This window comes from Lipotes vexillifer, unplaced genomic scaffold, assembly GCF_000442215.2.
Source record: "Lipotes vexillifer unplaced genomic scaffold, Lipotes_vexillifer_v1.1 scaffold474, whole genome shotgun sequence".
NCBI classification, from domain to species: Eukaryota; Metazoa; Chordata; class Mammalia; order Artiodactyla; family Lipotidae; genus Lipotes; species Lipotes vexillifer.
This window is the reverse complement of record NW_006772385.1, coordinates 2,314,325-2,338,949: the sequence shown is the minus strand read 5'-3', so window position 1 is coordinate 2,338,949 and position 24,625 is coordinate 2,314,325. Positions and strand designations below refer to the sequence as shown.

The following is a 24,625-nucleotide window of genomic DNA, read 5'->3' as shown; positions in this document are numbered from 1 at the left end:
TTGAAGAGCGGTAGACAAGAGCTAAATCTGGTAGGGAGGGCAGTGTTCTCAGCCCTGAGTGCACATGAGAATCACCTGGAGAACTTTAAAAACAGCACTCCTGGAGATACTGATTCGGTTGCGGTGGTCAGTTGATGTAGGGCCTTGTAACATGCTAAGGAGTCTGGATTTTCTCCTAAAAATAATAGAAAGCATTTTACCAATTTTAAGCATGAAAGGTACATTTTATTTATACGTGAAAAGGATCCTTGGCTGTTACGTGCAATGTAAATTAGGTGGACAGTACTATGAGCAAGAATGAGATGAAGGAAAAAATAGATGAAGGAAATCAGGAAGCATGGATGATACATTGAACGAGGCAGTTGATACTGAGGGTGGAGAGCAGTAGAGGTATTTGAGAGGTATTTTGGAGGTAGAACCAGTAAGATTTACTGATGGATTGCTGATTCCGATGGTGGCATCTACTGGGATGGAGAAAATTAGGGGGGAAATGGCCATGTTAGGGTAGAATGAACAATTTTGTTTTCTACATGGTGACTTCAAGATTTCTGCTAATACAGGAATTTATTATAATTTACATACAAGAGAATATGCCAGTAGGCAGTTAGATATACGTTTGGAGCTCAGAAAAGAGGTCAGATCTCGAAGTGTACATTTATGAGTCATTACTATGTATACACCCAAAATAGTTTTTAAATGAAATAACAATACATGGAAATTCTCTGAAAGGAATTTTTTCATTCACTGTTAAGCTTGAAAATGTGTGACCTAAAGAATATTGGTTTATTTTTGAAATAGCATTTTATTTTATTTTATTTTTAGAACTACAATGCCATGTTTATTGTGAAGTGAAATTATTTGTTAGAGGAATTAATGAACACCCAGCATGTGGATATTCGTCCAATAATTTTTTTTTGGAATTTTATTTTTTTATACAGTAGGTATTTATTAGTTATTTATTTTATGCATATTAGTGTATATGTGTCAATCCTTATCTCCCAATTCATCCCACCATCCCTCGGCCCCCCACTTTCCCCCCTTGGTGTCCATATGTTTGTTCTCTACATCTGTGTGTCTATTTCAGCCTTGCAAACCGGTTCATCTGTACCATTTTTCTAGATTCCACATATATGCGTTAATATACGATATTTGTTTTTCTCTTTCTGACTTACTTCACTCAGTATGACAGTCTCTAGGTCCATCCACATCTCAACAAATGATGCAATTTCATTCCTTTCTGTGGCTGAGTAATAGTCCATTGTATATATGTACCACATCTTAATCCATTCGTCTGCCAGTGGGCATTTAGGTTGCGTCCATGACCTGGCTACTGTAAATAGTGCTGCAGTGAACATTGGGGTGCATGTGTCTTTTTTGAATTACGGTTTTGTTCTGGGTATATACCCAGTAGTGGGGTTGCTGGATCATATGGTAATTCTAGTTTTAGTTTTTTAAGGAACCTCCATACTGTTCTCCATAGTGGCTGCTGTATCAATTTACATTCCCACCAACAGTGCATTTGGTGGGAATGCACTGTTGCATTCTCCACACCCTCGCCACCATTGGTTGTTCGTAGATTTTCTGATGATGCCCATTGTAACCGATGTGAGGTGATACCTCACTGTAGTTTTGATTTGCATTTCTCTAATAATTAGTGATGTTTAGCAGCTTTTCATGTATGTCATCTGTATGTCTTCTTTGGAGAAATGTCTACTAAGGTCTTCTGCCCATTTTGGGATTGGGTTTTTTTTTTTTAATATTGAGCTGCATGAGCTGTTTATATATTTTGGAGAAAATCCTTTATCTGTTGATTCATTTGCAAATATTCTCTCCCATTCTGAGGGTTGTCTTTTCGTCTTGTTTCTAGTTTCCTCTGCTGTGCAAAAGCTTTTAAGTTTCATTAGTCCCATTTGTTTATTTTTGTTTTTATTTCCATTACCCTGGGAGGTGGGTCAAAACGACTTACTGTGATTTATGTCAAAGAGTATTCTTCCTGTGTTTTCCTCTAAGAGTTTTATAGTGTCCGGTCTTACATTTAGGTCCTTAATCCATTTTGAGTTTATTTTTGTATATGGTGTTAGGTAGTGTTCTAATTTCATTCTTTTACATGAACTGCCCAGTTTTCCCAGCACCACTTATTGAAGAGACTGTCTTTTCTCCATTGTATATCCTTGCCTCCTTTCTCATAGATTAGTTGACCATAGGTGCGTGGGTTTATCTCTGGGCTTTCTATCCTGTTCCATTGATCTGTATTTGTGTTTTTGTGCCAGCACCATATTGTCTTGATTACTGTAGCTTTGTAGTATAGTCTGTAGTCAGGAGGTCTGATTCCTCCAGCTCCGTTTTTTCCCTCAAGACTGCTTTGGCTATTCGAGCTCTTTTGTGTCTTCATACAAATTTTAAGATTTTTTGTTCTAGTTCTGTACAAAATGCCATTGATAATTTGATAGGGATTGCATTGAATCTGTAGATTATTTTGGGTAGTATAGTCATTTTCACAATATTGATTCTTCCAGTCCAAAAACATGGTATCTGTCTCTCCATCTGTTTGTGTCTTTGACTTCTTTCATCACTGTCTTATAGTTTTCTGCATACAGGTCTTTTACCTCCTTAGGTAGGTTTATTCCTTGGTATTTTATTCTTTTGCTGCAATGGTGAATGGGATTCTTAATTTCTCTTTCTGATCTTTCATTGTTAGTGTATAGGAATGCAAGAGATTTCTGTGCATTAATTGTGTATCCTGCAACTTTACCAAATGAAATGATTAGCTCTAGTAGTTTTCTGGCGGCATCTTTAGGATTATCTATGTACAGTATCATATCATCTGCAAACAGTGACAGTTTTACTTCTTCTTTTCCAATTTGGATTCCTTTTATTTCTTTTTCTTCTCTGATTGCCATGGCTAGGACTTCCAAAACTCTGTTGAATAATAGTGGCAAGAGTGGACATCCTTGTCTTGTTCCTGACCTTAGAGGAAATGCTTTCAGTTTTTCACCATTGAGAATGATGTTTGGTTTGTCGTATATGGCCTTTATTATGTTGAGGTAGGTTTCCTCTTGCCCACTCTCTGGAGAGTTTTTATTATAAATGGGTGTTGAATTTTGTTCAAAAGCTTTTTCTGCATCTATTGAGATGATCATATGGTTTTTCTTCTTCAATTTGTTAATATGGTGTATCACATTGATTTGTGTAAGTTGAAGAATCCTTGCATCCCTGGGATAAATCCCACTTGATCATGGTGCATGATCCTTTTAATGTGTTGTTGGAGTGTGTTTGCTAGTATTTTGTTGAGAATTTTTGCATCTGTATTCATCAGTCATATTGGCCAGTAATTTTCTTTTTTTGTAGTATCTTTGTCTAGTTTTGGTATCAGGGTGATGGTGGCCTCGTAGAATGAGTTTGGGAGTGTTCCTTCCTCTGCAATTTTTGGAAGAGTTTGAGAAGGATGGGTGTTAGCTAAATGCTTGGTAGATTTCACCTGTGAAGTCATCTAGTCCTGGACTTTTGTTCGTTGGAGGATTCTTAATCACAGTTTCAATTTCATTACTTGTGATAGGTCTGTTCATATTTTCTGTTTCTTCCTGGTCAGTCTTGTAAGGTTATACTTTTCTAAAAATTTGTCCATTTCTTCCAGGTTGTCCATTTTATTGGCATAGAGTTGCTTGTAGTAGTCTGTTAGGATGCTTTGTATTTCTGCAGTGTCCATTGTAACTTCTCCTTTTTTCATTTCTAATTTTATTGATTTGAGTCCTCTCCCTCTTTTCCTTGATGAGCCTGGCTAAAAGTTTGTCAATTTTGTTTACCTTCTCAAAGAACCAGCTTTTAGTTTTATTGATATTTGCTATTGTTTTCTTTGTTTCTATTTCATTTATTTCTGCTCTGATCTTTATGATTTCTTTGCTTCTACCAACTTTGGGTTTTGTCTGTTCTTCTGTCTCTAGTTCCTTTAGGAGTAAGTTTAGATTGTTTATTTGAGACCTTTCTTGTTTCTTGAGGTAGGATTGTATTGCTATAAACTTCCCTCTTAGAACTGCATTTGCTGCATCCCATAGGTTTTTGTTGTCATTTATCTCTAGGTATTATTTGATTTCCTCTTTGATGTCTTCAGTGACCTCTTGGTTATTTAGCAATGTATTGTTTAGCCTCCACATGTTTGTGTTTTTTTTAGTTTTTTACCTGTAATTGATTTCTAATCTCGTTGCATTGTGGTCAGAAAAGATGCTTGATGTGATTTCAATTTTCTTAAATTTACCGAGGCTTGATTTATGACCCAAGATGTGATCTATCCTGGAGAATGTTCTGTGGGCACTCAAGAAGAAAGTGTAATCTGCTGTTTTTGGATGGAATGTCCTATAAATATCAATGAAATCTAACTGGTGTATTGTGTCATTTAAAGCTTGTGTTTCCTTTTTAATTTTCTGTCTGGATGATGTATCCATTGGTGTTAGTGAGGTGTTGAAGTTCTCCACTATTATTGTGTTACTGTCGATTTCCTCTTTTATAGCTGTTAACATTTGCCTTATGTACTGAGGTGCTCCTATGTTAGGTACATATATGTTTATAATTGTTGTATTTTCCTCTTGGATTGATCCCTTGATCATTATGTAGTGTCCTTCCTTGTCTCTTGCAGCATTCTTTATTTTAAAGTCTATTTTATCTGATATGAGTATTGCTATTCCAGCTTTCTTTTGATTTCCATTTGCATGGAGTATCTTTATCCATCCCCTCACTTTCAGTCTGTATGTGTCCCTAGGTCTGAAGTGGGTCTCTTGTAGACAGCATATATATGGGTCTTGTTTTTGCATCCATTCAGTGAGCCTGTGTCTTTTGGCTGGAGCATTTAATCCATTCACATTTAAGATAATTATTGATATGTGTGTTCCTATTACTGTTTTTTAAATTGTTTTTGGTTTGTTTTTGTAGGTCCTTTTCTTCTCTTTTGTTTCCCACTTAGAGAACTTCCTTTAGCTTTTGTTGTAGAGCTGGTTTGGTGGTGCTGAATTCTCTTAGCTTTTACTTGTCTGTAAAGCTTTTGATTTCTTTATCAAATCTGAATGAGATCCTTGCTGGGTAGAGTAATCTTGGTTGTAGGTTCTTCCCTTTCATCACTTTAAATGTATTGTGCCACTCCCTTCTGGCTTGTCGAGCTTCTGCTGAGAAATCTACTGTTAACCTTATGGAAGTTCCCTTGTATGTTATTTGTTGTTATTTCCTTGTTGCTTTTAATAATTTTTGTCTTTAATTTTTGCCAATTTGATTACTGTGTGTCTTGGCATGTTTCTCCTTGGATTTATCATGCCTGGGACTCTCTGTGTCCTGGACTTGGGTGGCTATTTCCTTTCCCATGTTGGGGAAGTTTTTGATTATAATCTCTTCACATATTTTCTCGGCTCCTTTCTCTCTCTTTTCTCCTTCTTGGACCTCTATAATGTGAATTGTTGCACTTAATGTCCCAGAGTTCTCCTAGGCTATCTTCATTTCTTTTCATTCTTTTTTCTTTATTCTGTTCTGCGTCAGTGAATTCCACCATTCTGTATTCCAAGTCATTATCCGTTCTCCTGCTTCAGTTGATTCCTTCTAGTGTATTTTTTATTTTTCATTTCAGTTATTGTATTGTTCATCTCTGTTTGTTTGTTCTTTAATTCTTCTAGGTCTTTGTTAAACATTTTTTGCATCTTCTCGATCTTTGCCTCCATTCTTTTTCTGAGGGCCTGGATCAACTTCACTGTCATTATTCTGAATTCTTTTCTGGAAAGTTGCCTATCTCCACTTCATTTAATTGTTTTTCTGGGGGTTTATCTTGTTCCTTCATCTGGTACATAGTCCTCTGCCTTTTCATTTTGTCTGTCTGTGAATGTGGTTTTTGTTCCACAGGCTGCAGAATTGTAGTTCTTCTTGCTTCTCCTGTCTGCCCTCTGGTGGATGCAGCAATCTAAGAGGCTTGTGCAAGCTTCCTGATGGGAGGGACTGGTGGTGTGTAGAGCTGGGTGTTGCTCTGATGGGCAGAGGTCAGTAAAACTTTAATCTGCCTGTCTGCTGTTGGGTGGGGCTTGGTTCTCTCCCTGTTAGTTGTTTGGCCTGAGGCAACTCAGTCCTAGAGCCTACCCGGCTGTTTGGTGGGGCTAATGGCAGACTCTGGGAGGGCTCACACCAAGGAGTACTTCCCAGAACTTTGAGCCACAGCCACCCCTGCCTCTTCAGGAGACCCTCCAACACTAGCAGGCAGGTCTGGTTCAGTCTCCTATGGGGTCACTGCTCCTTCCCCTGGGTCCTGATGCACACACTACTTTGTGTGTGCCCTCCAAGAGTGGAGCCTCTGTTTCCCCCAGTCCTGTTGAAGTCCTGCAATCAAATACCACTAGCCTTTGAGTCTGATTCTCCAGGAATTCCTCCTCCCGTTGCCGAACCCCCAGATTGGGAAGCCTGACATGGGACTCAGAACCTTCACTCCAGTGGGTGGACTTCTTTGGTATTATTGTTCTCCAATTTGTGAGTCACCCACCTAGTGGTTCTGGGATTTGATTTTATTGTGATTGTGCCTCTACTACCTTCTCACTGTGGCTTCTCCTCTGTCTTTGGATGTGGGGTATGTTTTTTGGTGAGTTCCAGTGTCTTCCTATCAACGATTGTTCAGCAGTTAGTTGTGATTCCAGTGCTCTTGCAAGAGGGAGTGCAACATTTTATTTTAAATGTACTGCATGCTGAATGTAAAAAAATTTGTAAAATGTGGAAAAATGTAGGAACAAAGTTAACATTTCCATTATAAGACATAAGACCATTATCTTTCTAATCTATAATATACATAGATTGTGTGTGTGTAATTATTACAAATTTAGATCATATTGTAAATATTTTAGTGTCCTTTTTGTGAATTGCACTCTCACTTAATATTACTTCAAGCATTTCCCAATGCCATTAAATATCCTTTGAGGTATTTTAATGGTTGAGGAATGTCTAGTCTTATGGATTTCATAATTTAACCACTTCCATACTATTTCCTGTTTTTCTCATTACAAATAATGATAGTATTATATCTTTCCTTATTACATCACATCATTGCCAGCTTTAGACATTATAAAGCAGTCTGTACAAATTTTATAGGGAAAAATAACCTAACCTGAATTCTTATGAAGCAAAACATTTTCTCTTTGTTTATTGGCATCTGTGTATATTCTTTTGTGAATTGTTCATGTAGGAATGATTGTTCTTTCTATAATTTAAAAATATAACTGAATTTTTAAAAAATTTAACACATAAATAGAAATCGTTACTCTTTGCAAAGAAATACTTAGATCTTGCTGAATATTTGAGAAGTATATGCACAACACAGCTAGAAAATGCCTACTGATCATGAATGACTATGTGAAAACAAGGCAGGACTTTCTGTAGGTTGCTGTATATCTTTCAGCAAATATAATCCACTCAAACATTGGTTTCATCATTATATACTGGACCAGAACATGTTTTTATTTTCTTCTGCTTAATCTAAAGTACATGTCAAAGATACGTACTTTCCAGTCTTAAATTTTAGTGATGTGAAAATTACATGGCCGTCCACAAGCCTTACATTACACAACATTTTGATTTTAACTTGAGCATAATGCATGTTTTGCTGTAGAAAATTTGTGTGTCTGGAAAGGAGAAGGCTAGTTCCAAGAGTGTCAGTAGTGAGGTTTTGGCTCTGAGCCCACCAGAAGCCATGCTTCCTTCCTGTTTGTTTCAGTTTCTTGGGACCACTTTTATCACCTGCCAGATAGGGAATTCTTTATCAGGAGGATCTAGAAGGATATGGTGGTGGAAGGCATATTTTGGTTTCAGGAGAGTTTCTCTCTGGTTTTTCTAGAAAGAGCCTTTCTCTCCTCTTATCCTTCTCTATTTTATTATTATTTTTTTACTCTCTTCAAGCACTATATTCTTTTTCTTTAAAAATAGGTCAAGTTTTATTGCAGACAGTGGCATGAATTCATATTCTAACTCATTCCATTTGGGGCATGTTGGTAAGGTCTTTTACGGGAAGAGGTAAGTTTGTTTAACACAATAAGACCTGACCCCAGAGCACTCTTGAGCTCTGGCTAGTTTTTTGTTTCCTTTTTGTCCTTAGGCTCTAGTCACGCAGTAAATTAAGTGTTCCTAGCATTATATATAAATATGGCTATACTTTCTATTGTGTCAGGTTACATTTACCTAATGTGAGCAATAAATCATATTTCATATGTGAACAGCCAGATGGAATAAAGGTAATGGCTCTATTCACCATCTTTGTTTGGAGCCTTTTTGTGTTGATTTTTGTGTTGTACTTCATCATTTATTATTTGTGCTTCACAGGTTTATTGTGGCTTGTACAGCCTGGAAATCATGTCCAGAGACTGATGCAGAAAAGCTAGTTCAGCAGACTTTCCGTGCTTTCAGTGATATGATGCAACTGATGGACATTGCTCATCTTTAGAGACTAATCATTTAGTAAGCACTTAACAAAACATATCATAAAACTGGATTCTGGGAGTGGGTTGGTGATGTGAGACAGGAAGGGATGTTGACTGAAGGAAACTTGTTGAATGTAGAAATTAGTAGAATTATGCTCCCTAAATTTATTCTGACATAGAAAGTAGAAATATTTTTAAGCTTCCTCTGATGCAGCAGCAGTGCAAATTATGACTATAGAACTATGCAAACTTGAAGGTTAGCCTCAACAATGCAAATCTACAGATTTTAACAATGCAAATCTAACTTTTAAATATCTTTGTTGGTACCTGTATAGGTAATAAATCTTCTCTCTGAACATCATCATAGACTCTATCTTTCAAGCACTTTAACATTTTCTAGTTGCCAAAGGATATGAAATACATGATTGGATGCTAATTTCCCTGAAATCAATGATTCCACATTCACCACAGGGATATAAGTCTACTATGGTTGGGAAAGACCACTACAATGTAGTCTAAAAAAAAGTTTATTTTGAACAGACAAAAGAATTCGGTTGTAGTAAGGAGGTTTACACCCTCTGACATACATGAAAAAAAAACCCCAAAATTTATTATAGTATATTGTTATAATTAGTTTTGTGAATATGAAATTAAAGCATTTATATTTAAAATCAGTGACTTTAAAAGGATTAAATACTAAATTAGATTCTCAGGATTTATTTTTCCTTTGTTCTGTTTTGTAGTTTCTATTCTCAGAAAATAAATTCTCAAAATCATATAGCTTCTTGTTTAGTGTTTTAGTAAGTGCTTCATTCCTGTTTGACCTTGTACTTTCTGATCACTTATGTATTGTGTAATAAACCATGCAAAACCTACTGTCTTATGATCATTTCTCGTGACTGTGTCAGTTGACTGTGCCCATTTGGATGGCTCTGCTTCTGTCTTGCCTGAGTGAGTTACACCGCTGCCATCACCAGGCTGCTGGGTGAGGCTGGGAAGTCTGAGACAACCTCACCACCGCCTGGGGACTTACTGGCTGAACCTCTCTCTGCATGGTCTTTGATCATTCAGGATTCTAGCCTGGACTTCATACTGGGCAGTGGGAATGTTCTAAGAGTGAAAGGTAGAAGTTGTAAGGCCTCTTTGGTTGTTTTTAAATAATATCTAAAGAATTGGGTATTTTAGAAGCTGATCACCTCCTGCAGAGAAACCTCTTTTCACTCATGTTTTAACATGTTCCTCTAACCTGCCCGAAGTTAAATCATCTGGAATGCTTTTTACAGATTCCTGGGCCTTACCCACACCTACTGAGTCAGAATTTCTAGGAGCAAATGCCCCATGATCCTTATCAGGCAAGTTTGAGAATAATTACATAAGAGGAGGTTGAATTCTCACCTTGAGTCACTGTGGTAACATACCCTTTGCCCCACTCCTCTCTTGGTTAACTGAAATATAGTCTACTGCTACACATGGTTACATTTGAAAAATTCCTTGGTATATATGATTTATTACATATAGAAGACCTGATTTGGATAGATTACTGACCTAAACAACCTGTCACAGCTGTGAGAATGGTTATTGCTGCAGTAAATTAAGGAAGAAACATTTCAGAGTGGTTAGCTTCCAAGGGTTGCCTAGAATATTTCTTTTTGGTCTCTATCTAAACATACTCCTTCTTGTTGAAGTGGATTAATCTTCTGGGAAAATAAAACTATTTGTAAAAGTAATGCAGTTCTATAGAAGCAGCATTTTATGTTTGTTTCAAATGGCACTGAGATAATATGTACAGTTTTTATTAATGTGTTTTAAACATTTAAACAATATGCCTCTTTCTTGCTTTATATGGAACAAACGTGTGCTGACAGTTAGCTTGTCTAAGGACAATTCCATTTTCTCTTGGAATTTGATGATAAATCTGGGAATACATTCCTTTTTTTAAAACCTCAATTCTCTAATAGAATAACTTAAAAATTTACCAATGAAGAGAGTATGCTATTGAACAATATATTTTAAGTTCGTAACAAGGAAAATTGTTCCCAAACTACCCTGTCATCTACCCAGTGAATCAGGACCATAAGAATTTTCCCTATGTCTGTGGCTTCTTCAAATTCTACAGTTTTAATTAATTAATTTTAAATTGAAGTATGGTTGATTTACAATGTTAATTTCTGCTGTACAACGAAGTGATTCAGTTATATATTTTTTTCCATTATGGTTTATCACATGACATTGAATATAGTTCTCTGTGCTGTATAGTAGAACCTTGTTGTTTATCCATTGTGTATAAAAAAGCTCACATCTGCTACCCCCAGCCTCCCACTCCATCCCTCCCCCAACATCCCTCCCCCAACCCCCTCTGCCTTGGCAACCACCAGTCTGTTCTCTATGTGCATGATTATGTTTCTTTTTCATAGATAGGTTCATTTGTGTCATATTTTAGATTCCACATATAAATGATAACATAATGGTATTTGTCTTTCTCTTTCTGACTGACTTCACTCAGTATGATAATCTAGTTGCATCCATGTTGCTGCAAATGGCATTATTTTGTTCTTTTTTATGGTTGAGTAGTATTCCGTTGTATATCTGTTACACATCTTCTTTATCCATTCGTTTGTCAATGGACATTTAGGTTGCTTGCATGTCTTGGTTATTGTGAATAGTGCTGCTATGAACATAGGGGTGCATGTATCTTTGGATTAGAGTTTTGTCTGGATATATACCCAGGAGCAGGATTGCTGGATCATATGGTAACTCTATTTTTAGTTTTCTGAGGAACCTCCATACTGTTCTCTATAGTGGCTGTACCAATTTACATTCCCACCAACAGTGTAAGAGGGTTCCCTTTTCTCCACACCCTTTCCAGCATTTGTTATTTGTAGACTTTTTAATGATGGCCATTCTGACCAGCGTGAGGTGATACCTCATTGGCCTTTTGAATTGCATTTCTTGGATAATTAGTGAAGTTGAGCATCTTTTCATGTACCTGTTGGCCATCTGTATGTCTTCTTTGAGAAATGTCTGTTTAGGTCTTCTGCCCATTTTTTGATTAGGTTGTTTTTTTTGTTGTTAAGTTGTATGAGCTGTTTGTGTATTTTGGAAATCAATCCGTTGTTGGTCACATTGTTTGCAAATATTTTCTCCCATTCTGCAACTTGTCTTTTCATTTTGTTTATAGTTTCCTTTGCTGTGCAAAACCCTGTAAGTTTGAATGGGTCCCATTCATTTATTATTGTTTTTATTTCTATTGCCTTGGGAGACTGACCTAAGAAAACATTGGTTAAGTTATGTCAGAGAATGTTTTGCCTATGTTCTCTTCCAGGAGTTTTATGGTGTATTGTCTTATATTAAGTCTTTAGGCCATTTTGAGTTTATTTTTGTGTATGGTGTGAAGGTGTGTTCTAGCTTCATTGATTTACATGTGGCTGTTCAGCTTTCCCAGCATCACTTGCTGAAGAGACTGTCTTTTTCCCATTGTATATTCTTGCCTCCTTTGTCAAAGATTAATTGACCATAGGCATGTGGGTTTATTTCTGGGCTCTCTATCCTGTTTCATTTATCCATATGTCTGTTTTTGTGCCAATACCATGCTGTTTTTTCTTAAACCTTACATTTAAGTACTTTTTAAAAAATTTATTTATTTTTATTTTTGGCTGTGTTGGGTCTTCATTGCTGCAGGCGGGCTTTCTGTAGTTGCGGTAGGTGAGGGCTACTCTTAGTTGCGGTGCGTGGGCTTCTCATTGTGGTGGCTTCTCTTGTTGCAGAGTATGGGCTGCAGGCACGGGCTTAGTAGCTGTGGCTCATGGGCTCTGTAGCGCAGGCTCAGTAGTTGTGGTGCACAGGCTTAGTTGCGCTGTCGCATGTGGGATCTGCCTGGACCAGGGCTTGAACCTGTGTCCCCTGCATTGGCAGGTAGATTCTTAACCACTGCCCCACCAGGGAAGTTCCTCCATGCTCTTTTGATTACTGTAGCTTTGTAGTACTCTCTGAAGTCTGAGAGGGTTATGCCTCCTGGGTTCTCTTTTTTTTTTTTTTCGGCAGTACGTGGGCCTCTCACTGCTGTGGCCTCTCCTGTTGCACAATACAGGCTCCGGACATGCAGGCCCAGCGGCTATGGCTCACGGGCCCAGCCGCTCCACAGCATGCGGGATCTTCCCGGACCGGGGCACGAATCTGCATCCCCTGCATCGGCAGGCAGACTCTCAACCACTGTGCCACCAGGGAAGCCCATGGGTTGTTCTTTTTCTTCCGGATTGCTTTGGCAATTCTGTGTCTTTTATGGTTTCATATGAATTTTAGGATTATTTTAGTTCTGTGAAAAATGTCCTGGGTAATTTGATAGGGATTGCATTGAATCTTAATTCTACAGTTTTATATACCTAAACTCTGCTCTTCATTTTCTCCATATGATTTTTAAATTTTTTTATTCAAGTATGGTTGATTTATACTGTTTCAGGTATACAGCAAAGTGATTTTATACTATTTCAGGTGTACAGCATAGTGATTCCGTTTTATATATATATTTTTTTTTTTCAGGTTCTTTTCCATTATAGGTTATTTCAAGATATTGAATATTGTTCCCTGTGCTATACAGTAGATCCTTGCTGTTTATTTTTATATATAGTAGTGCATACCTGTTGATCTTAAATTCCAAATTTATCCCTCCCCCCCTTTCCCTTCTGCTAACCATAAGTTTGTTTTCTGAGTCTTTTTCTGTTTTGTAAGTAAGTTCATTTGTATCATATTGTTTTTTAGATTCCACATATAAGTGATATCGTGTGGTATTTTTCTCTGATTTATTTCATTTAGTATGATAATCTCTAGGTCCATCCATGTTGCTGCAAATGGAGTTACTTCATTCTTTTTTATGGTTGAGTGATATTCTCTCCATATGTTTTTGGTAACTCAGAGCTAGGCTGTTTTCATACTTCATCAATCTAGATGTTACTTTTAACTCCTACATTTCAAATGCTGTAATATCCAACCCCAAATTGGATGTTCTAAATTGATATGGAATAAGATATACCTATATTTTATGATGACTTAGAACAGAAGTCTCTAAATCAGAAAAAGTTGTAGAATGATTTGAATTTATTTTTAAGATACACTATAACAAGAGTTCATCACTTCTGTGTCCCAGCCTGGACATTGACCATGGAGAAATAGATGCCTCTCTGTGCTAGCAGCTGCTGGTGTGTGCCGTGCTCCCTGACTTTGCCGTTCTCAATCACCACTATCAAGTCTGCATTCTGAATGGTGGACAGGCGGTGAGCGATCACGATGCAGGTGCGGCCTTCTCGGGCTTTGTCCAGAGCTTCTTGGACAATCTATTGATAAATCAGAACAGAAGCCTTATCTTAAAAATTGTAGAAATAAGTTTTAACTGTAAAGGAAATCTAAATATTTTACCATATGTAGGAAAGAAAATTACCTTTCTTGTCTCATTTTGAATCTTTAGCTTTATGCATGTTTTTACATAATCCATCTTTTTTTTCACACACACACACACACACTGTATTTTATTTTTACAAGAGATAAATAGACTGACACCAAGCATTGTAAATGGATGACAACAAAAGCAACTATGATTGCAAACACAAAACACTCTCATACTATGTCATAATATTGACATTCAGTCCAGTAGTCCTCCACTGTAACAGCTCCTTTACTTTGCAGTGAAAATTGATTTGTATATTTTTTGCCTCTGAGTCCTTGTGGGATTTTTTTTTTATTCAAACAGAAAGTCACAAAAATTATAATCATCCTCATCAGTTCACTCAGTCCCATGTAATTAATTTGTTTTTCATCTTGATCTTTTGTTAGCACTTTTATGAATTCATCAGTTTTCCATTGGGGTTCTGAAAATGCTTATTCATTCAGTTCAGCAGTGTAGTCAGTTACCAGAAACCTGTACTTGTCAGAGTCTTTTCCATGAATTCCTTGAAGATGAAACCCTTTTATAGGAACATCTTTGCAAAAGCATCAGAGTACACCCAGAACTGTCTGTAAATGACAAAAGACTTAAAAATGACCACGGTTAAAGATTTGATGAAAGTTCATAATAATGCAATTGACAAGGAAATTTAGTTATTTTTGAGATATACATTTAAAGTAATAACTAGAATTATGCCTTATAACATTATACCAGAATATATAAGATTTTTAGAAATTTCATGTAGTCTGAAACATATTAACATTTCCGTAATAACCCAAAGAAAGTTTAGTATTAGTTTTCTTTGTTTTTTTATACTGCAGGTTCTTACTAGTCATCAATTTTCTGCACATCAGTGTCCATATGTCAATCCCAATCGCCCAATTCATCACACCCCTACCCCAACCGCCCCCCCCACGCCGCTTTCCCCCCTTGGTGTCCATACGTTTGTTCTCTACATCTGTGTCTCAACTTCTGCCCTGCAAACCGGCTCATCCGTGCCATTAGTCTAGGTTCCACATACATGCATTAATATATTTGTTTTTCTCTTTCTGACTTACTTCACTCTGTATGACAGTCTCTAGATCCAACCACGTATCAACAAATGACTCAATTTCGTTTCTTTTTATGACTAATAATCCATTGTATATATGTACCACATCTTCTTTATCCATTCATCTGTCAATGGGCATTTAGGTTGCTTCCACGACCTGGCTATTGTAAATAGTGCTGCAATGAACATTGTGGTACATGACTCTTTTTGAATTATGGTTTTCCCTGGGTATATGCCCAGTAGTAGGATTGCTGGATCATATGGTAATTCTATTTTTAGTTTTTTAAGGAACCTCCATACTGTTCTCCATAGTGGCTGTATCAGTTTACATTCCCACCAACAGTGCAAGAGGATTCCCTTTTCTCCAAACCCTCTCCAGCATTTGTTGTTTGTAGATTTTCTGATGATGCCCATTCTAACTGGTGTGAGGTGATACCTCATTGTAGTTTTGATTTGCATTTCTCTAATAATTAGTGATGTTGAGCAGCTTTTCATGGGCTTCTTGGCCATCTGTATGTCTTCTTTGGAGAAATGTCTATTTAGGTCTCCTGCCCATTTTTGGATTGGGTTGTTTGTTTCTTTAATATTGAGCTGCATAAGCTGTTTATACATTTTGGAGATTAATCCTTTGTCTGTGGATTCATTTGCAAATATTCTCTCCCATTCTGAGGGTTGTCTTAATGTATATTTATTTTTGGCTGTGTTAGGTCTTTGTTTGTGTGCGAGGGCTTTCACTAGTTGTGGCAAGCAGGGGCCACTCTTCATCGCAGTGTGCGGGCCTCTCACTATCGCGGCCTCTCGTTGCGGAGCACAGGCTGCAGACGCGCAGGCTCAGTAGTTGTGGCTCACGGGCCCAGTTGCTCCGTGGCATGTGGAATCTTCCCAGACCAGGGCTCGAACCCATGTCTCCTGCATTGGCAGGCAGATTCTCAACCACTGCGCTACCAGGGAAGCCCCTGAGGGTTGTCTTTTCATCTTGTTTATGGTTTCCTTTGCTGTGCAAAAGCTTTAAAGTTTCATTAGGTCCCATTTGTTTATTTTTGTTTTTATTTCCATTACTCTAGGAGGTGGATCAAAAAGATCTTGCTGTGATTTATGTCAAAGAGTGTTCTTCCTATGTTTTCCTCTAAGAGTTTTACAGTGTCTGGTCTTACATTTAGGTCTCGAATCCATTTTGAGTTTATTTTTGTGTATGGTGTTAGTGAGTGTTCTAATTTCATTCTTTTACATGTAGCTGTCCAGTTTTCCCAGCACCACTTACTGAAGAGACTGTCTTGCTCCACTGTATATCTTTGCCTCCGTTGTCATACATTAGTTGACCATAGGTGCGTGGGTTTATCTCTGGGCTTTCTATCTTGTTCCACTGATCTATGTTTCTGTTTTTGTGCCAGTACCATATTGTCTTGATTACTGTAGCTGTGCAGTATAGTCTGAAGTCAGGGAGTCTGATTCCTCCAACTCCGTTTTTTTCCCTCAAGACTGCTTTGGCTATTTGGGGTTTTTCGTGTCTCCATACAAATTTTAAGATGATTTGTTCTAGTTCTGTAAAAAATGCCATTGGTTATTTGACAGGGATTGCATTGAATCTGTAGATTGCTTTGGGTAGTATAGCCATTTTCACAATATTGATTCTTCCAATCCAAGAACATGGTATATCTCTCCATCTGTTGGTATCATCTTTAATTTCTTTCATCAGTGTTTTATAGTTTTCTGCATACAGGTCTTTTGTCTCCTTAGGTAGGTTTATTCCTAGGTATTTTATTCTTTTTGTTTCCTTGGTAAATGGGAGTGTTTCCTTAATTTCTCTTTCAGATTTTTCATCATTAGTGTATAGGAATGTGAGAGATTTCCATGCATTAATTTTGTATCCTGAAACTTTACCAAATTCATTGATTAGCTCTAGTAGTTTTCTGGTGGCATTTTTAGGATTCTCTATGTATAGTATCATGTCATCTGCAAACAGTGACAGTTTTACTTCTTCTTTTCCAATTTGTATTCCTTTTATTTTTCTTCTCTGATTGCAGTGGCTAGGACTTCCAACACTATGTTGAATAATTGTGGTGAGAGTGGACATCCTTGTCTTGTTCCTGATCTTAGAGGAAATGCTTTCAGTTTTTCACCATTGAGAATGATGTTTGCTGTGGGTTTGTTGTATATGGCCTTTATTATGTTGAGGTAGGTTCCCTCTATGCCCACTTTCTGGAGAGTTTTTATCATAAATGCATGTTGAATTTTGTTGAAAAGCTTTTTCTGCATCTGTTGAGATGATCATATGGTTTTTATCCTTCAATTTGTTAATATGGTGTATCACATTGATTGATTTGCATATATTGAAGAATCCTTGCATCCCTGGGATAAATCCCACTTGATCGTGGTGTATCGTCCTTTTACTGTGTTGTTGGATTCTGTTTGCTAGTATTTTGTTGAGGATTTTTGCATCTATATTCATCAGTGATATTGGTCTGTAATTTTCTTTTTTTGTAGTATCTTTGTCTGGTTTTGGTATCAGGTTGATGGTGGCCTCATAGAATGAGTTTGGGAGTGTTCCTTCCTCTGCAATTTTTTGGCAGAGGTTGAGAAGGATGGGTGTTAGCTCTTCTCTAAATATTTGATAGAATTCACTTGTGAAGCCATCTGGTCCTGGACTTTTGTTTGTTGGAAGATTCTTAATCACAGTTTCAATTTCATTATTTGTGATTGTTCATATTTTCTGTTTCCTCCTGGTTCAGTCTTGGAAGTTCATACCTTTCTAAGATTTTGTCCATTTCTTCCAGGTTGTCCATTTTATTGGCACAGAGTTGCTTGTAGTAGTCTTTTAGGATGCTTTGTATTTCTGTGGTGTCTATTGTAACTTCTCCTTTTTCATTTCTAACTTTATTCATTTGAGTCCTCTCCCTCTTTTTCTTGGTGAGTCTGGCCAGTGGTTTATCAATTTTGTTTAACTTCTCAACGAACCAGCTTTTAGTTTTATTGATCTTTGCTATTCTTTTCTTTGTTTCTATTTCATTTATTTCTGCTCTGTTCTTTATGATTTCTTTCCTTCTGCTCACTTTGGGTTTTGTTTGTTCTTCTTTCTCTAGTTCCTTTAGGTGTAAGGTTAGATTGTTTACTTGAGATTTTTCTTATTTCTTGAGGTAAGCCTGCATAGCTATAAACTTCCCTGTTAGAACTGCTTTTGCTGCATCCCATAGGTTTTGGATTGTTGTGTTTTCATTGTCATGTCTCTAGGTATTTTTTGATTTCCTCTTTGATTTCTTCAATCTTCGTTATTTAGTAATGTATTGTTTAGCCTCCATGTGTTTGTGTTTTTTACGTTTTTTTCCCTGTAATTCATTTCTAATCTCATAGCATTGTGGTCAGAAAAGATGCTTGGTAAGTTTTCAATTTTCTTAAATTTACTGAGGCTTGATTTGTGACCCAAGATGTGATCTATCCTAGAGAGTGTTCTGTGCACACTTGAAGAACATGTAACCTGCTGTCTTTGGATGGAATGTCCTATAAATATCAGTTAAATCTATCTGGTCTATTGTGTCATTTAAAGCTTCTGTTTCCTTATTTATTTTCATTTTGGATGATCTGTCCATTGGTGTAAGTGAGGTGTTAAAAGTTCTCTACTTTTATTGTGTTACTGTCGATTTCCTCTTTTATAGCAGTTGCCTTATGTATTGAGGTGCTCCTATGTTGGGTGCATATATAATTGTTATATCTTCTTCTTGGATTGATCCCTTGATCATTATGTAGTGCCCTTCCTTGTCTCTTGTAACATTCTTTATTTTAAAGTCTTTTTTATTTGATATGAGTATAGGTACTCCAGCTTTCTTTTGATTTCCATTTGCATAGAGTATCTTTTTCCATCCCCTCACTTTCAGTCTGAATGCGTCCCTAGGTCTGAAGTGGGTCTCTTGTAGACAGCATATGTATGGGTCTTGTTTTTGTATCCATTCAGCAAGCCTGTGTCTTTTGGTTGGAGCATTTAATCCATTCATGTTTAAGGTAATTATCGATATGTATGTTCCTATGACCATTTTCTTAATTGTTTTGGGTTTGTTTTTGTCGGTCCTTTTCTTCTCTTGTGTTTCCCACTTAGAGAAGTTCCTTTAGCATTTGTTGTAGAGCTGGTTTGGTGGTGCTGAATTCTCTTAGCTTTTGCTTGTCTGTAATGCTTTTGATTTCTCCATTGAATCTGAAAGAGATCCTTGCTGGGTAGAGTAATCTTGGTTGTAGTTTCCTCCCTTTCATCACTTTAAGTAGGTCATGCCACTCCCTTCTGGCTTGTAGAGTTTCTGCTGAGAAATCAGCTGTTAACCTTATGGGAGTTCCCTTTTATGTTATTTGATGTTTTTCCCTTGCTGCTTTCAGTAATTTTTGTCTTTAATTTTTGCCCATTTGATTACTATGTGTCTTGGTGTGTTTCTCCTTGGGTTTATCCTGTATGGGACTTGCTGCGCTTCCTGGACTTGGGTGGCTATTTCCGTCCCATGTTAGGGAAGTTTTTGACTATAATCTCTTCACATATTTTCTCTGGTCCTTTCTCTCTCTCTTCTCCTTCTGGGACCCCTATAATGCGAATGTTGTTGCGTTTAATGTTGTCCCAGAGGTCTCTTAGGCTGTCTTCATTTCTTTTCATTTCTTTTTTCTTTATTCTGTTCTGCAGCAGTTAATTCCACCATTCTATCTTACAGGTCACTTATCTGTTCTTCTGCCTCAGTTATTCTGCTATTGATTCCTTCTAGTGTATTTTTCATTTCAGTTATTGTATTGTTAATTTCTGTTTGTTCTTTAATTCTTCCAGGTCTTTGTTAAATATTTCTTGCATCTTCTAGAGCTTTGCCTCCATTCTTTTTCCAAGGTCCTGGATCATCTTCACTGTCATTATTCTGAATTCTTTTCCTGGAAGGTTGCCTATCTCCACTTCATTTAGTTGTTTTTCTGCCGTTTTATCTTGTTCCTTCATCTGGTACATAGCCCTCTGCCTTTTCATCTTCTCTTTCTGTGAATGTGGTTTTTGTTTCACAGGCTGCAGGATTATAGTTCTTCTTGCTTCTGCTGTCTGCCTTCTGGTGGATGAGGCTGTCTAAGAGGCTTGTGCAAATTTCCTGATGGGAGGGACTGGTGGTGGGTAGCTACATAATCCATCTTGCATATAGTTATGTTCTTTATAATAAAAATGGATTCTCACACTAATCACAAATGATTTAAACTTAACTCCTTCACTTTTGAGTATTTTATTTCCCAGGTTTTCCATTATTAATGCGCTAAAGCAAATGAAAAGTGCAAAAAATAACATTTTATACAGGTAATACGTGGTCATTTTTGAAAACTTGGAAAATGCTGGAAGGGATTCAATAAAAATATTCTACCTCAAAATAACCGCTATCGACATTTGTTTTTTTCTGTGCTTGCCTATTTTTTAAAATTTTATTGAAATAGTGTTGCTTTACAATGGTGTATTAGTTTCAGGGGTACAGCAGAGTAATTCAGTTATACATATAGAGGTATGTATTTTTTCAAATTCTTTTCTCATATAGGTTATTACAGAATATTGAGTATAGTTCCCTGTGCTATACAGTATGTCCTTGTTGGTTATCTATTTTATATATAGTATTATGTACATTTTAAAACCAGACTAATTTATCCCTCCCCTTCTTTCCCCTTTGGCAACCATAAGTTTGTTTTCTGTCTGTGAGTCTATTTCTGTTTTGTGAATAAGTTCCTTTGTATCAGTTTTAAATTAGATTCCACATTTGTGTGATATCATAATGGTATTTGTCTTTCTCTGACTTATTTAGTATAATAATCTCTAGGTCCATCCATGTTGCTGCAAATGGCATTATTTTGTTCTTTTTTATGGCTGAGTAGCATTCCATTGTATATATGTACCACATCTTCCTGATCCATTCGTCTGTCAGTGGACATTTAGATTGCTTCCATATCCTGGCTGTTGTAAACAGTGCTGCAATGAACATTGGGGTGCATGTATACTTTCAGACCATGTTTTTCTCCAGATATATGCCCAGGAGTGGGATTGCTGGGTCATATGGTAGTTCTATTTTTAGTTTTTTAAGGAACCTACATACTGTTCTCCATAATGGTTGTACCAATTTACATTCACACCAACAGTGTAGGAGAGTTCCCTTTTCTCCACATCCTCTCCAGCATTTATTTGTAGACTTTTTTTAAAAAAAAAATTTTTTTTCTTTTGTTTATTTATTTATTTATGGATGGATGGCTGTGTTGGGTCTTTGTTGCTGCATGCAGGCTTTCTCTAGTTGTGGCAAGCAGGAGCTACTCTTCCTTGCGGTGCACGGGCTTCTCATTGTGGCGGCTTCTATTGTTGCAGAGCATGGGCTGTAGGTGCGCAGGCTTCAGTAGTTGTGGCACACGGTCTCAGTTGCTCTGCAGCATGTGGCATCTTCTAGGACCAGGGATCCAACCCATGTCCCCTGAATTGGCAGGTGGATTCTTAACCACTGTGCCACCAAGAAAGTCCCTGTTGGCTTTTTGATGATGGCCATTCTGACCAGTGTGAGGTGTGGTACCTCACTGTAGTTTTGATTTGCATTTCTCCATTAATTAGTGATGTGGAGCATCTTTTCATGCACTTGTTGGCCATCTGTATGTCTTCTTTGGAGAAATAACTATTTAGGTCTTCTGCCTATTTCTTTTTTTTTTTTTTTTTAACTCTGAATGAAACGTTTTCCACTGCAGAGCACAGGCTCTGGACGCGCAGGCCCAGCGGCCATGGCTCACGGGCCCAGCCGCTCCACGGCACATGGGATCTTCCCGGAGCGGGGCACGAACCCGTGTCCCCTGCATCGGCAGGCGGACTCTCAACCGCTGTGCCACCTGGGAAGCACCTTCTGCCCATTTCTTGATTGGGTTTTTTTTTCTCCCTGGATATTGAGCTGTATGAGCTGTTTGTGTGTTTATCTATTTTTTTTCCTGGTTGACTGCACAAAGAAGTTCTATTTTATAAATTAAATGGGACATGAGGTAGGAGGCCATACCTTTTCACTTTCAGTATCCAGAGCTGATGTAGCTTCATCCAACAGTAGGATTTGGGGGTGTCGGATGAGGGCTCGGGCAATAGCAATCCTCTGTTTTTGACCTCCTGAAAGCTGAGTCCCCTTATCTCCCACTCTTGTTTCATATTTCTGCAAGTTAGCCATTAGCAAAGTTAATAAAGTTCTAGCTCAGAAAAATTCTAATGACATATTGAATAAACGTTTACTTCTTAACACTTGACAGTTCTAAGAAAAAATTGCTTAGAATCACTAAAAGACCCTGTTAAAAGGATGAAAAAATAAGCTACAAACGGGGAGAAAATATTTGCAAACTACATTTCCAACACAGGACTAGTAACATGAATATATAAAAATCTGTCAAAACTCAACAGTAAAAAATAATCCAATTAGAAAATGGGCAAAAGACATTTCACCAAAGAGGAAATATAGATGGCAAATAACTATATAAAAAAATGTTCAACATCCTCTGCCATTAGGAAATGCAAATTAAAACCACAGTAAGATATCACTATACACCTATCAGGATGGTAGAAAAAACAGTGGCAACAGCAAATGGTGGCAAAGATTCAGAGCAACTGTATCCCTCATACTTGGTGGTGGGAAAATGAAATGGCAGAGCCACCTTGGAAAACAGTTGAGCAGTTTCTTATAGTTAAACAAGCAATTAGCATGTGGTCTAGCAATTGTGCTCTTGGGCATTTATCGCAGAGAAAAATTTAGGGTCACACTAAAACCTGTACACACACACACACACACACACACACACACACACACACACAAGTATTTATAGCAGCTTTACTCTTAATAGCCCAAACGGAAACAACCTAGATGTGCTTCAACAGGTGACTAGTTAAAAAAGCTGAGGACCATGTGGTAGCTCTATTTTTACTTTTTGTAAGGAACCTCCATACTGTTCTCCATAATGGCTGTACCAATCTACATTCCCACGAACAGTGCAAGAGGGTTCCCTTTTCTCTACAAAACAGAAAAAGAGTTACGGATGTAGAAAATAAACTTATGGTTACCAGCGGGTAAGGGAAGGGGGATAAATTGGGAGATTGGGATTGACACATACACACTACTATATATAAAATCGATAACTAATTAGGACTTACTATATAGCACAGGGAAATCCACTCAGTACTCTGTACAGGCCTATATGGGAAAAGAATCTAAAAGAGTGGATAAATGTATATGTATAAGTGATTCACTTGGCTGTACACCAGAAACTAACACAGCATTGTAAATCAACTATACCCCAATAAAAATTTAAAAAGCTGCGGGCCAACCAGACCATGGAGCCATCCGACTCAGCAATAAAAAGGCATGAACTACAGTTATACACAACAGCTTCAGGGAATTATGCTGAGGGAAAAAGCTAATATCACAAGGTTATATACTGTACATATGTTTACATAACATTTTTAAAGTATAAAATGTTCTCCAGAAATGGAGAACAGTTAGTGGTTGCCAGGGGTCGTGGGGAGTAAGGGCAGGGAAGAGGGGTGTGTGGCTATAAAAGGGCAAAATGAGGAATCTGTGGTGATGAAAACGTTCCATATCTTGACAGGGGTAGTGGATACATGAGTCTACACACGCAATAAAATTGCATAGAACTACAAACGTATCCAAATGCAGACAAGTATAATAAAACTGGGGAAGTCTGAGCAAGATAAGTGGATTGTATCAAAATTAGTATCGTGGTTGCAATACCCTATTAGTTTTGCAAGATGTCATTGGAGGAAACTGGGTCAAGGGTACACAAGATCTCTGTATTCCTTACAACTGCACATGAATCTATAATTATCTCAAAATAAAATGTTTAAAAAAGAAAGTACTGTAAGGACTAAAGCAAACATGGCTACAGTACGAACGCAGCCCTCAAGCACCTGTTTGAGGTGACTTAACATCACCTCGTTTGCTTCTCACGACATATGTACAAGGTAGACACCATGCCTAATTTTCCCATTTACCAGTAAGGAAACTTGGTATCATGGACTTCAATGTCTTGTCCAAGGTCACAGTGCTAGTACAGAGGCAAGTTCTGTTGCAAGACTTTGAAGTATAACTTTGGGAACTGTTGGAGGAGGAAAACAGTTTGCAGTTGATTCTGGTATCAGCCTAGGAAGCTACCAGTTCACTTACTTTGGGTAAGGTCTCGATGAAAGGATGGATGTTGGCTGCTTTGGCGGCACTCACAATTTCAGGCATCTTTACAGACCGGCTGTTGTCTCCATAGGCAATGTTGTCAGCAATGCTGCAGTCAAACAGGATGGGCTCCTGGGACACAATTCCGAGTTGGGCTCTGAGCCACTGGATGTTGAGTTTCTTTGCTTCTTGACCATCTAGGAGCTGAAAACCAAAGTCCACAAACTATAAGAAGGGCTTAAAAAACAAACAAACAGCTAAACAGTAAGTTACTAGGAGGACTGTTGCACGTGGGCATCAGCAGTTTGTGAAATACCAACCCTCACAGCCTGTAAGCTCTTACACTGCTGGAGGCCAACACAGCCAACAAAACGATTTCTTGTTGTTGACTAGGCTATCCCTTTCTTGTTCTACCTGGAAAAATGGTGGCACGTTTGGCCCCGTCTTTCCACATTACTTTCTTTGTTCCTACCTGCCCTCATCCAGGCAAGTGTACCATGCTCTGCCTTTAAGAAGTATGCAGTTAGGTGTCCTGCTCATATCT

At 37.6% G+C, this 24,625-nt stretch overlaps 2 protein-coding genes across 2 annotated transcripts in view; one reads left to right on the top strand and one right to left on the bottom strand.

The window, feature by feature from the left end:
- Nucleotides 1–8,446, top strand: part of CROT (carnitine O-octanoyltransferase) — a 58,352-nt gene extending 49,906 nt beyond the window's left edge. The window contains exon 16 of the mRNA XM_007447468.1: nt 8,326–8,446. Within this exon, the coding sequence (XP_007447530.1) occupies nt 8,326–8,446 (121 nt within the window). The remainder of the gene's footprint in view (nt 1–8,325) is intronic.
- Nucleotides 8,447–13,546: 5,100 nt separating this feature from the next.
- The window catches only part of ABCB4 (ATP binding cassette subfamily B member 4), a 75,061-nt gene continuing 63,982 nt past the window's right edge, over nt 13,547–24,625 (bottom strand). The window contains exons 25-27 of the mRNA XM_007447469.1: nt 24,079–24,285; nt 21,916–22,062; nt 13,547–13,750 (exon numbers count right to left, since the gene is read on the bottom strand). Of these exons, the coding sequence (XP_007447531.1) occupies nt 13,547–13,750; nt 21,916–22,062; nt 24,079–24,285 (558 nt within the window). The remainder of the gene's footprint in view (nt 13,751–21,915; nt 22,063–24,078; nt 24,286–24,625) is intronic.